The sequence below is a fragment of the Coloeus monedula genome (assembly GCF_965178545.1).
Source record: "Coloeus monedula genome assembly, chromosome: 3".
Lineage (NCBI taxonomy): Eukaryota > Metazoa > Chordata > Aves > Passeriformes > Corvidae > Coloeus > Coloeus monedula.
The window spans coordinates 26141876-26156042 of NC_138783.1; the positions used below are offsets into that span (position 1 = coordinate 26141876).

Here is a 14167-nt window from a genome sequence, read left to right on the forward strand (position 1 = left end):
GCAATGCCAGTTACTTTTGCATGTCAGCTTTTAGAGCAGGACTGCAAGTATACCCTTAGTGTGTTTTCTCATGTAGCATAACAAGAAATGAGGACCATAATTACTGGGTGTCAGAAGACAGTAATCTGCCCAGCTGGAAGATGCAGACCTGCTCTTAGTGTTTAAAGGTATTGCTTAGGCTTCTCTTTCCATGCTTGGTTTTCATTTGGCATTTCAGTATCAGTACATCAGGTTTTGTTTTGGGAATAGCATTGTGCTGCAGAGAATGTCTTGCTAGCCTGCACAAGACCCACATTCCTCCATGCATGGCTTTTGACCTCATGATTTTTTGAAGACATTTTTGACTTGTAATTTACATTTGAACAGGTGGTTAGGCAATGAGGATAAAATACAAAGTTTGCAGCATGTGCAGTTGTGAAGTAGAAAAAAAGATCACAGCTAAATATATGAATAGCCAATAAAGTTGTGTTGTCTTGGGGGACTCCAGCCTGAAGAATATATTCTGTAGTCACTTGTCATGGACTAATAGTAATAGCTTGCAGGCAACCAATGTTAATTTAAAAAATTATATGTATGTATTAGACTTTCACAACATCAGACAGGCTATAATTGCACATATTAGAAAGTAATGGTCAGGTGGAAGGGAACAAGGTCTTTGAATTATTAATAATGATTTTCAGAACACTGAAACTTCACAAAGCCTAGAGGATACAATGTGATGGAATAGCTTAAATAAAAGAAGAAAAAATAAAAAAACCTAAGGCTGATGCAGATAATTTCAAGCAGGTCAATTTTACATTGATGCTTGAAGTGTGGGAAGAGGAGAAAATAACCGAGCAGCCAGTACTGGACTTCTTGTTCTTAAAGGATTAAAGAAGGGTAACAAATGGTAATCAGTGTAGCTTAAAGGAAAGTATCTCCAGTGCAATTTAATACTGCTCTTTAAAACTATCAATATTATTATCCACACTTACAAAAGAAATTCTTTCTACTTTTAGAGTGATACTGCATAATTAATTGACTAAGAAATTTCAAAAGTATGACTCCCAAATTCCTTGAAATGGATAAAAGAGAAGTAACCAGTTGATGTCAGCTTTGATGATTCCCAGCTCACAGACACAAAGCAAGGGGGGTTAAACAGGTAATCTGGGTATTAATTTTTAGCTTGCAATATTTTAGCTTTTCATTACAAAGGAAAATTATTAGAAGTCTACTTAAAATGGAAATTTCAAATGCAAACAGTTCATTAAACAAAATCACAGGAAGACTTGTTTAAAGAAATATACAATGATGTCTGTAGTCTTACACTGTCTAAGTGAGCATGATTGTTTTCAGGTTTATGCACCAAATGATCCTGAATTTTGGTAGGGAGCATTTAGCTATTGGTCCTCATCAATTTTTATTTTTCTAGCCATCTTCCCTATTTCTTCTAAGGCCATATGGTACCATATAGTTTGGATAGAATTAACCAAGCTGTCAGTTAGGCCATTCTGCAGTTAAAAAATATATTAAACCTAGCATTGATCAGGTTTTCTTTTGAAGTAATCCAGTGAAATGTCCTTTTTGTCTAGTTCTGGAGTGGAGATACTTTGATTTGGGGATTTAGGTAATTTTTTCCTGAAAATATTAGCAAAACATTATTGAAAATGTTGTTTTTTATATTCTGTCCACAAAAGAATAGATAGGATTTTTTCTAGCAATCGAGTGTGGGAAACATGATCAACAATTTACTTGTTGTTCTGACAAACTTCTTAGCACTGGCAAAAGCAGGGAAACATTTTTGGTAGTATAGTTGATGTTGGTAATTATCTTATCAAAAGGTATTTTCCTAATCATTTCTTGTTAGATAAATGTCAACAGACCCTAGTCAAGACTAGATTAAAAATCTCTGCACTGACCTGCTAGCTGCCACTGAGAAGCCCATTGGTTACCCATTACCTGAGGTATTTGGGAGTGTAGTGGGAACCAAACTGAAGCTGGCAACATTTGGAAAGGCGGCTGCCTTACTGTTAGAACATGCAGTACATGGTGATCTGAACTAGATTTTAGCTCTGCACCCACTTCTAGTCCCCATACCTAATCCTTCACTATTTTGCTTTTAAAGTAGGAATGATTTCTTAGGAGGTGTAGCATCTACCTGGGAAATTTCCATCAGTGCCAGCCATGTGTTGGGTTTCTGTTTTCTGGGAAGATAGAAAATACGCCCCCCTTCTTCCTAACCATGCAGGTCAAACATCCTGTAATTGAAGTAATGTAAATAATCTTCTGCCTCTGATATCCTGCTGCTTCAGTACACAATGACCCAACCACCTAGTGGGGCTGAAGCTGCTTCTCCTTGGTGCTTGTCTCTTGCTGAAGGTGGTGTGGAGGAGGGGAAGGAAGGTAGTTTAAACAGTTTTTTATCTCTGTTGGATCCCTGTCAGTAAGGGGAGGCAGAGGTGAAGAGCAATGACCTGAGCATAGCAAATGCTGTTACCCTATTGCATCATAATTATTTCATTTCTGAGGGGAAGTTAGAAGCAGCAACAGCAATAAAAGCAGTGGTTTCTGCCTTGTCTTCCAGAGCAGCATCAACAGGCATCTCTACCATGACACTGCACTGCATGCAGCTTTTTCTCTTGCTTCTGCTCGGTTCATGGTGGCCAGACTCAGAGCAGCTTGTGGCGGGAGCCGTGAAGGTCAGGGAGCACTACATAGCTGCTCAGATCACTAGCTGGACCTACAGACCGGAACCTGAGGAAAAGTCCAGGTAACAAAGTACAGGATAAGAAAGATGAAATTAATCCTCCCTTGGGACTGAAAAGTGGTTTGTGTCTCCCATCTCTTGTGAAATTGCAGAGCCCAGGAAGACTTTGGAGCCAAATCTGTTGACTTCAGAGGAATTTGGTTGACTTCAAACAGCATGATCTGAGCTAGAGCTAGTGACATATTAAAAGCTCCTTTTTATTTGCTTCGTTAGTGGATAGAATTATTTTTATGTTTTCAGAGCACTTCTGTTAAATAAGTTCCAGGGCTTGCTTTTGTCATTTTTGCATAGCTTAATTCTGGTTGCTTGGGTTTTTTTAATGTATTTATTTTAGGTACGTGGATGTTGAGCAATGTTAAGTTGAGCCATGATTTGGTAAGATTTCAAAAACTTTAGGACTTTAGAATTTACTGAAAGAATAATGTTCTAGTTTGGATGCTATCACTTTCACTTAAATCAGAGCCAGATGAACTTTGGAACTAGTTGTGTGGTTTCTGAGTTGTTCAAGAGTTTTGTGGAATGTACATTCTGAGTTCTCATGAGTAAAGGTTGTAAGATCAAGTGTTGCTCTGCTTCATTAAATAAAAACACTGATTTCATTTTTTTCAGACCACATTGCACAGTGGCCAGCCTACCTGCATCCACCAATCAAGAATATAAAATACGTTATTTTTATTGCTACTACTATCCTTAGGATTATAAACACTGCAAGTGCAGTGCTACAGATTACAGAAATTGGATGTAATTTCAAATTCTGTTTGAATTAGGAGGAAAAATTACTAAAAATTAAACATTAAAATTAATTTAAAATTACTTGTTCTCTGACATTAAAAGTTTTTTGGATACTGCTGCTTTTTTATATACATTTATATATAGGTGGATGACTTGCTTTTTTTTTAGTTTGTGATTTTTTTTTCTAAACATATATTGCATTTCAGGATAATATGGAAAAAATGTTTTCAGTTCAGATTATGACTTTGCAACTTTTTTTTTTTTCAAGATTTAATTATAACAAAGTTTCTCTGATTTCTGAAACACCCTTGAAAATTTAATACAGCTGGTAAAAGCACAGAGTCAAACTGGCAAGACAGAAGAAAACAGGATTTAAATGTAGAAATGTGAAGCCAAGTGCCATTTAGGTATTGACCTGGACATGTGAATTTACTAGTTAGAACTTCATTCTTCTCTGCACTGGATGCATCAATATAAGCATCAACTGCCGTTTTGTGAAATTCACATTGTGGATGTTTTCATGCAGTAGAGACTCACAAGACTGTCTCAAACCTCAGCTGAAGTACACTGAGATAACCCAGCAGTATTTTATATGCAATGTCTATTGAATTACCTTGCCTAAGTATTTAGAGCAAGTCACATCCTAAATGGGTCTAATGAAATTTGTAGAGCTTACAGAAATTTAACTAAAACCCAAAACAAACAAACAAGCAAACAAAACCCAACAAAACTACCAACTAAAAAAAAAAAAAACAAAACAAAACAGAGAAACAGAAATCCTCAGAACAGAAATATACTCACTGGGGAAGGGTTAATGGCTTGGATCCCAAAGATATTGGAGTATGTAGCTTGTGCTGATTTCAGTAGAAGCTGTGTACTTTGGTACTTTTAGTTCTAAATAACTGAAGAGAGGCTGGAAAAAAAACGGGTTCTTCCTGAACTATTTCCTTAATTTTCCAATCATACAGGCTAGAAAATGATACCTAACATCTCTCAGTGTTTGTCTTATCTTCTCAGAGGTTTGTTACCGCATACAAGCGATATTTATTTATAAAGCACTTCAGAGCTAAGTGAAAATGTATTATCTCTGCATCAAGCAGTGTTGCTGCTGCAGTTCCTAAAAGTTATGTAACTAGACCTGCTTGCGTAGTGTGAGATTTCTGAAGTGCTAGCTCGCTGTGTATTTTGTTCCTCCTCGATATACAGTTGGCACTGATAAATTTCCTCTTCTACCCCACAGTCTTACATGCATATTCTCTTGAACATTGCCACGTTAGGGCAGCTCTTGTCAATGAAGGTTATGGATTTCATCCTTCCCCTTAAAGAGTTAAACAAAATTTTATCAGCAACTTTAAGGAGATGGGAATTAATTGAAACACGAACTACTTCTGTCTGACTCTGCTGTGGCAAGAGCGGGTCGCAGAGGAATTTACATGAGATCTCTTCCACAAGAGATCTCCCCCTTATGGACCCTGGATGTCACTGAAGTGAGCTCTCTGTTCTCTCTGCTCAGCCTCCCCATGCTTGAGCAGCCCATCAGCTCCTCGCTGTCAAATGTGCCTGAAAGGGCATTACAAAGAAAGCAGGTGGAATTACTGTTGGATTCAGTCGTCATACATACTATAGTAAATCAACCAATAAATGTGAAGGGCTATTACCTTTCAGCCCTCTTCTTGTCATTATTTCCATTGCAGAAGCGTCGTGTGCTGGTTTCCTTCTGCTTGCCTAAATATTTTCTAAGAAAACATTGCATGGTCTGCTGGGTGCCAAATCGTTTATGTAACAAGACTAAGGGTACTTGCAGTGTTTCTCATTTTCAAACTTGCTGTGAGATCCTTAGTTGTTGTCACAGAACAGTTTTGTGCTTGCCTCCAGAGTCATTCCTGTGACAGGAGCTTGCTCTTAGTGCTGTTGTAGAGCCCTTCTGGTGAGTCTTAAAGTTCAAACATAGGGCTGAATAAAAAGAAATTCAGGTTTCTTTCACTGTGTTTTGTCAGATGCTTTCTAGGTTAAGTATGGTTGAGACATCTTCCTCTGTGTCTTGGACAAAACAAAGGCATCTTTACCCCAGAATCAAAAGGACCTGTAAAAACCACCAGTAAAATCAATGGTGAACTGTTCCTAGGTAGGGATATTGGATGCCCCATACAAAATTATCTGGGTCAGGAACATCATAGATTCAATAGAGTAAGAGGGAGAAGGGAAGACACTACAAAGAGTTGGACTGTGTGCTTTGCCTTCAGCAAAATGTGCAAGTGATTAAACATATTTCCAAGATTCATTTTTTGAGATATCCATTAAACAACAGCAGCATCTCTGAGAATCTTTCTCCTTTCAGTATTTTTTTGTAACTCTCTTGGTTTCAGATTGGAACATTCAGATCCTGTGTTTAAGAAAATTTCTTACAGAGAATATGAAGTGGATTTTAAAAAAGAAAAACCAGCAAATACATTTGCAGGTAAACAGGAATGAAATGTTCTGAGTATTTTCATTTGTTGCTTGTTTTCAAGCCAGTGGCAACCTAAGCAAGCTTGCATTTTTGTGTCCATTATTTGTATAAAAACCAAATAGACACAGGGGATGAGGTCTCTACAGTGCAGGAATGAGGCTTCCAAAGGCCATAGAGAGGTTGGGCTTTCAGAGGATGTGGCTGTCTGCACATCAGTTGCACCATACGAAGTTGTTCCCTTTGTTTTCAGCATCTGATGAACTTACCACATGCATTTAGATTTGTATGGCACAGGCGCAGTGATGACACTGTACATTCACATGGAAAGAGCCTAAAGCCTGAAGCTAAATATTTACAAAATAGTTTAAAAGAAAAGAGACTAACAAGCCAAAAGTTGTCTTAACAGGTTTTTCATTTGGTTTTTTTTGCAAGCTGGGGAGTAGGGATACAAGCTCTTGAAATCTTTTGCAGGAAATGCCTCAAGAAATTTGCCGTGTGGAACTGATTATTTATTTGGATAACATTTGGGGATTGAAAGATCTCTTTGTTCTGTGACTTCTGGCATTCAGAGTGCTACTAAAGTAATGTGTTTGGATGCCTTTCTCCAAGTTTTTAAACTATAAAATGTTTATTTTCTAAAACTATTTAATTTAATTGTATGTGAAAGATTCCTGGAAATTTCCAATGAACCTCAAGATGAATCTTTTGATAAATTTTCTGTATCTATCTGTAAATAACTTTTTCCCCCCAAATCTACTGTTTTCCCGTGATTTTTAAGTGCTAGTTGCCAGATAGATAATTCATAACATTTCTGACTATGCACTGCAGGCTTTAAGTATCCATATGCCTTTTTATGGGTAAATCAAATAACATGCAGTGTTACTACATTCTCTATTAATTTTGTAACTTGTTCTTTGAGAGCTAATATCTTCTAATGTGGGAGAGAATTCTTTGTTTCACTAAACATACTGTTTTACTAATAATTTCCTCTTTCTTTGTCTTGAATAACTACAGGACTTCTGGGACCAACCCTGCGTGCTGAAGTGGGAGATACTTTAGTAGTTCACCTTAAAAATATGGCTGACAAGCCAGTCAGTATTCATCCCCAAGGCCTAGTTTACAGCAAAAATGAAGAAGGTAAATACTGTAAAAACTCCATATTTTGCTCATTTACTTGTAGAGTACTGCATGAAATGTTGAGAGGGCTCCAGACCAATGCTTGAGGCTATGTGTAACACAAATATCTCTTGATCCTCGATTGCAACTTCATGCCCATTGTTAGCTCCTTTCCTGTTTGTCAGTGTAACACTAGGAGTATGAGTGTTATATGCACAGTCTCCTAACAGTACTGATCATGCTGTTCTGATACTCAGCATTTAATGCTCAGCTTTGTGGTGTTTTGCTCCACACCCTCACAAGACTAGCAAAAAGAGTTGATAAACTATGACCAAATGGACACTAAAATGTCTGCACCAGCACGAAGTGAGTTTGGTTGCTCATGCTTCTTGGATTGCCCTGCCTTGGGTGCTGAGCCAGAGCTCTGACTCACAGTTTACAAATTTATGCAAGGCTTTGTTTGCTGTGTGGGTACAAAAAGAGTTTTGCAAGTCCGTCTCGTTGAGTTTAACAGAACATCTCATTGGAAGTGATGGGCAGTTCAGTTTGACTCTCTTATTAATTAATGTGCCTTTTGCACCTCAGATTTCAGTTCTCTGTCTCCCCTTTATCATATTGCAGATCTGTTGGATATGGCAGGCATAGACATGAGCCATTACTGCTCAGTATGTGGATATGCAGTTTACAAAAGGCCTAAGGCAGCAAGGCAATGCCAGCCCGGGCAGCGCTTTATGAGAGACATGTAAAAAGGTGACAGAGTGAGCAGCATTCCTCTGCAGAGCATCAATGAGCAGAGGCTGAAGCTTCATGCCATCCTAACCCTAGTCAGACTGATGAAGAGCCCAACTTTTTGGCAGTGATGATACTTCTAGGAAATCTTGAATCTGTAAGACACAGGATGGTGGTGGAATAGCTACCTTCCCTCTGCTACTCTCAACAATGTGTGAGTGGAATCACGAGTTATCTCTTCGAAGCTGAAGTATAAGCAAGAAACAAACCAAGCTTTTGGAACGGATTGTAGGAGGATATTCCAGGTGTTTTAATTGCTCTTTGTCTTCGTGCCACCCTACTGTCTCTTTTCTTGGCAGGCTCCCTTTATGATGACAGAACAACAGCTGCAGAAAAACGAGATGATGCTGTACTGCCAGGGCAGGTCTACACATACGTGTGGGATATATCAGAAGAAGTTAGTCCACGAGAAGCTGACCTTCCTTGTCTTACTTATGCTTACTATTCTCATGAGAACATGACAATGGATTTTAACTCTGGTCTGATTGGAGCACTGCTGATATGTAAGAAAGGTAATGAAATGCTGTAAGACTACTATAAGGTAATACATTTTCATTTCCTAACGAAGTTAAGGTTGTACGATAATGAGAAAAGATATATTATTTTCTTTTTCACATCTTTATATGCAGTGTAAAACAAATGGTTTTTAACATCATTCTTTTAGATGTTAAAATTTTTAAATGCTAGCTGTCATGCAGTTCCATTCTATAATTATGGGATGGGCAGAAAACATTAATAAATAGATACATTTGCCTGTGCTGGTTGCATTTTCAGTTGCTTAACTGCTAAATATATGCCCTTCGTGTCATAAAATAAATATTTTTTAAAACTTCATTCAAAATGGTTTGGCCATTTCAGAGAATAAGGCAGGAAACAATTGTTTTACCCATTGTCTTTTAAAGGCTGTCTGATCAAGAACCTGGAACACTCACTCTTGTGTAACAAGGGTTTAAAATTGCAGAGCAGTGTGTCTTTTGCTAGTCATTTGAAGATATGGCCAAATTTGAACAGATTATTGTTCTTGCTTGCAGTCAGAAACTTTAGATTTTAGCAATCTGAACCATTGAATTCCATCTCCACTGATAAGAACTGGTGTCTTGTAGCACTTGTAAGTAGCTGCTAGATACATATCCCTGGTTTGAGGGACAATTGAAAGAACATGCCATTGTGTAAGCTACTTAAACTTCTTACTGGTCCCTTAAGTCCTAAGTTTTTCCAAGTTACATATCCTTGTAGCGAAAGCACTGTGACTTATTTAGCTTGGGTTAGTTTAGCTTTTAGATTTAGTTTGAGTCAAAAATTTTGTGTAGACTGTAGACTGCATGGACTTGGACCTCAAAACTTCCCTGAAAGTAAACAGAGCACTGGTTCAGCGTGGGTTGCACAAGGACACTCTCCTCACTGACACAATAGCCACTTAATTGCAGAATACACCGACTCATATCACCTCAAAGGAGTGGCATTAGTATTAATTATGTTCCTCCTGAATTTTTCTGATGATTGGTGCTTTTAGTATTATCTAGGACTTGTTATTTTCCTCATTTTCTTGGGTTTTCTTTCTCTGGTTTTCTGTGTATATACGCATTTTATGGCATACTGGTTGAGCTAATCTGGGCAAATACTTTGAAACTACTTCCTTCTCAGGCTTCTCAAATGCATGCATTGTGGGCTTGAGTAGGGTATGAATTTGAGATGGGCTGGTGTGACTGCTACCTTCAAGACAATTTGAGTGCATGTTTCTAGCTAGAGCAAAGTCAAACTGCTCAGTATGCATATTTTTAAGATTTCTGAACACAGTTTTTTGACTGAGCACTGTGTCTGGTAGATGTGCCTGGCATGGAGTTAAGTTTCTTCACAGCAGTGCATATGGTGCTGTGTTTTGGATTTGTGGCTTATTAGCATTGACAATACACCCACCCATGTTTGAGCTGTTGCTGAACAGTGCTTTTGCAGTGTCAGGGCTTTCTCTTTTTCCTGCTCAGACCTCCCCAGATAGTGGGCTGGGGGTGGACAAGAGGTTGGGAGGGGACCCATCTGGACAGATGAAACAAATGGGCCAAAGGGTTGTTTTCTACCATTAACATCATTCTCCAATTAAATCTGGAGGCAGAGGAAGGAGCAGCAGCGTGGGGAGAATGAGGGGTGTTGACTTCCCAGGTGACTGTTTTTGAGAGACTTACTGGGCATCAGTCAGCTTGTGGGAGATAATGAGTGATTTCTTCCGTGTTGCTTGTTTTTTTCCCCTTTCCTTCACCTTTGAACCATCTTTATTGACCCATGAATTTTCTCATTTTTGTTCTTCCTGTTCTCTCTCCTGTCCTATTGGGGACTGGGAGGCATTGAAGTGGGTGTTTGGCTGCTGGTTGGGGTCAACTGCCCGCAGTCAGACACATTTAAGAGTTGGTAAGGTTACATTAAGTGGACTTTTGAGTTAAAGCACTGCCTGAATGTTGTTTTCATGACAAGTAGATAAATTCCTCTGTTGATCTGATTCCTCTGTTGGCTTCTTTCATGAAGAAAAACAGAACTTTGTAACTTCTCATAAACAAAAAGGATTATATTAAAGATAATTTCTTTCAATGCCTCTTTTCCTAAGTAGATTAATCAAACTGGCACATTTTTAATTCCTGTAATCCAGAGGGACCAGATTATGAAAGTTTTGAAAGTAGCAAGTGGAAGTGTTTGAGCAATCTGTAGAAAGAATCAGTACAAATCATACCAGTTCTGTGTAGCATGTCCAGAATGAATTTTTCCTCAACAGAAATTGCATCTGTATCACAAAATCAACCAGGACAGTTTCTTGTAACTGATCCAGTGCAGCAGTGTCTGTTGAAGTCTTTTGTGTGTAAGTGTCGTTTGCTGAGTGGTCGGTTTTAAGCTTTTTAAAGGTGCTGATGACCTCAGTGCAGTGCTTGAAAAGGTGCTGTTCACACTGCTGGTGACTGCCATCGCTCTTCTCCTTGCCTCACAGTCTGAAAAGTGAGGGCAGCACCTGGTTGTGAACAGAAGGTGTTTGACACTCCCCTTCATTTAGGTGATCTCTGTAACACATTGCCAGAAATTGTCTGAGACAATTCGTTGTGTGATGTTCATCTTCTCTGGAATACTTCAGACTTTTGATTTGGTGGTTAGCCAATCCAAAAGTACTTTCAGAAATAAAATCACATTATGAGCATTCTTAAGGCTTTGTTTTGATCAGGCTCAGCCAGTACATGCTAACAGGTGAAACAAGCTCCTTAAATGTACATTAATGCAACTGCATGGATGTGAAATCTGCTTTATTTCTGCTTCAAATTAAGACCTGTTGTTTCTCCTTCATAGGAAGTCTAAATGAGGATGGGTCACAGAAACATTTTGACAGGGAATATGTACTGATGTTTGGTGTGTTTGATGAAAACAAGAGTTGGCAAAGATCAGCATCGGTCAAGTACACAATTAATGGCTATACTGATGGAACGTTACCAGGTACCATTCAGGCTTATGTGAAATTAAATTAACATTTATGAACACTGAATATTACCTTTAGTTGCTTTTCATGCACAAGAATGGGAATGTGGAGAAATGGGATACAGCCTTTTTTAGAATGTGTCTGTGAGCGTCTAAATTCTGGAAGAAAAACTGTGCTGCTGAAAGGAAGTCATGCCAAATTACTGAAAGGAACAATGAGATTGATTCTAGGAAGACTTCTGCTTGAAGAAAAAGATTCCTAACTTAAAATAAAGGACATAATAGGTTCCTCATTTTTTTAATAAGCTGATGGCAAGAGAGTGATTTGATTAAGTGAATTGTTGGTTCTACAGCATATAGAACATACTGGGTGAAAAACTTCCTGAAAGTGGAAAGTCAGTTATCATTAAAATACTCAATTAAGTCAGAAGACTAGGAAGATGGTGGTGGGGCTATTCTGTTGCTAGTGCTTTTCCCTTGTTCTACTAAGGAACAACTTTCATATCTCTCTCCCATCCATTGAGCAAATAAAAAAGGTTGTCTTAAGCGGGGATTTTTTTAAGCAAATATTGGAGAAGGTAGTTACTGTCACTAGGTACCACATAATTCTTTAGCTTAGATCCTTGCTTTGTTCTTCTCCCTTCCTGTCTTGCTTTCCCCTCACTCCCCAAGCAAGGACAGGTCAGCTTTCCAAAAGAAGGCACTTGCTACTTTTCCTTTTTTTGCCAGCTCATTTTAAGTGTTTGTCACTTGCAGGTAATATTTAAATGCCTGTCTTCCACTGACATGCAGGATTTTGGTATCTGTTCCATTTACACGCTTCTGAAACTTCCTCTTGTTGCAAACATCAATCACAGCAATTTTTTTTATGTTTTCAGTGAAGATTCACTTCAAACCTAGGGTGCATAGGGAACTTGCATGATTTGCCTGTACTGTGAACCCTACTCTCCTGTCTCTTTCAGATTTAGAGGCTTGTGCATATGACAACATTAGCTGGCACTTGATAGGAATGAGTTCCAAGGCAGAAATCTTCTCCATTCATATCAATGGCCAGTCCATGGAGCAAAGACATCGCCGAGTTTCTGCCGTTAACTTGGTGGGAGGAGCCTCAACCACCGTAAACATGACAGTGACTGAGGAAGGAAGGTGGCTCATATCTTCTCTTGTCCAAAAGCACCTGCAAGGCAAGGAAACATCTATTTATTAGGCACCTGTAAAGCTGTTCTTCCCTATGTCCCAAATGGCTTCTACTGTTTTGCAGTGGTACCGTTAATCTGTTTCAGATGGCTTTGTCATTTTGCTAAGAAACTGCCCAAGAACAGGGCATTCTGTTGGAAGTGCATGATGAACTGAAAGATGTTCTTATCTGCAGCTTTACTGCAGTGTGCACATCACACTGCAACAATGATTCAGTACTCCAGCATCTAAGTCTCTATGAGCTGTTCAGATAAGCAACATTATAAAATGAGTAAGAAACCACCTGTTTCCTGAGAAACTGAGTACTCTCAGCTAAGGGTACTTCAACCTCATGAAAATATTTGCTGTTCATCATTTGGAAGTGGTATCTTTCAGCAATGGTCGGAATTCTGTTTTAAAGAATGAGAAAAATATCTCTCTTATAAGAGCTGGAGATACGTTTTGGGGGTAAAAAACAGCTGAAGTCATAAGAGTTCCTTAGATGGGAATTGACTATGTTCCTGTTTCCTCTCAACTAGCTGGAATGCATGGTTACCTCACTGTGAGGGACTGTGGGGACAAAGAGGTGAAGAAGAGTCGTCTCTCCTATAGAGAGCGTCTTATGGTCAAAACCTGGGAGTATTTCATTGCTGCAGAGGAAGTTACCTGGGATTACGCCCCAAGTATTCCAGACACCCTTGATAGGTAAAATAAAACTTTGTCAATACAATAGGGAATGTTACCATGAAATCACAGGATAATTCTGGTTGGAAAGAACCTCTTGGTATCCAACAGCAAAGTTGGATCCAGTTGCACTGGACCTTATCCAGTTGCATTTTTATTGTTTCCAAGTGCAGGGACCCCTCAGCTTCCCTTGGCACCTTTGCAACTTCACAGTGAAAAAGTTTTTCCTTGTATCTAATCATCCTTCCTCATGTTGCACCTTGTGTCTCATCTCTTCACTGTGCAGCTCTGAGAAGCATGTGGTCCTGCTTTCTCTATAATGTCCATTTGATAGTTGAAGATAAAGATAAGATGCTCCCTTAGCTATGTCTTTGCACGACTGGATAAACTGAAATTTTGCTTCCATGCCAAGTGCTCTGGCTCCCTGATCGCCATGGTGGCCCTTTACTGGACTTTCACCAGTGTCCATGACTTTCTTTGCTGAGAAGCCCAAAAGTGGACACTTTCTTTTGCCTCTCACAGGGAGCCCAAAATAGGAAGATGACTTAGGAATTGTCCAAGGTAGCATACAAGCCAAATTTCTAAAATATTTTTCAGCATCCATTCTGCTAAAATAAACAATCTCTAAGAGGAAGGGAAAGGGAAGGAGGGAATATTTCTGGAGATTGAAAGTTTTTAAAAGTTCAGTACAATAAAGTGTTTAGGGAACAGGAGAAAGATCTCTCTATAAATGACCTCTGCAGGGTATCAATGTAGATGGAGTACAAGTCATAGTAAGTAAACATATTGGGCTATTTTGTTCAATTTAAGATAAATAGAAGGAATTCTGTAACATACACTATGTCATAGTATACAGTGATATCAGTGCACTGTGGGGTTAAATTTACAGTGTGTCAATTCCCCAGCGCTATTCATGCCTTTACAAGCTGATGTTCATAAGAACCTTTAAGGATTTAAGCAGAACGAAACAAATTCCTTATTCTTTAAGGGTTATAGTTTCATATACCTCCTGAGAAATACAGTGTTTG

At 38.7% G+C, this 14167-nt stretch overlaps 1 protein-coding gene across 1 annotated transcript in view; it reads left to right on the forward strand.

Moving 5' to 3' along the window:
* Positions 1–2447: 2447 nt before the first annotated feature.
* The window catches only part of F5 (coagulation factor V), a 33807-nt gene continuing 22087 nt past the window's right edge, over positions 2448–14167 (forward strand). The window contains exons 1-7 of the mRNA XM_082278419.1: positions 2448–2749; positions 5845–5936; positions 6942–7064; positions 8132–8344; positions 11154–11297; positions 12242–12463; positions 12995–13160. Coding sequence (XP_082134545.1) covers positions 2589–2749; positions 5845–5936; positions 6942–7064; positions 8132–8344; positions 11154–11297; positions 12242–12463; positions 12995–13160 — 1121 coding nt within the window. The 5' untranslated portion in view covers positions 2448–2588. The remainder of the gene's footprint in view (positions 2750–5844; positions 5937–6941; positions 7065–8131; positions 8345–11153; positions 11298–12241; positions 12464–12994; positions 13161–14167) is intronic.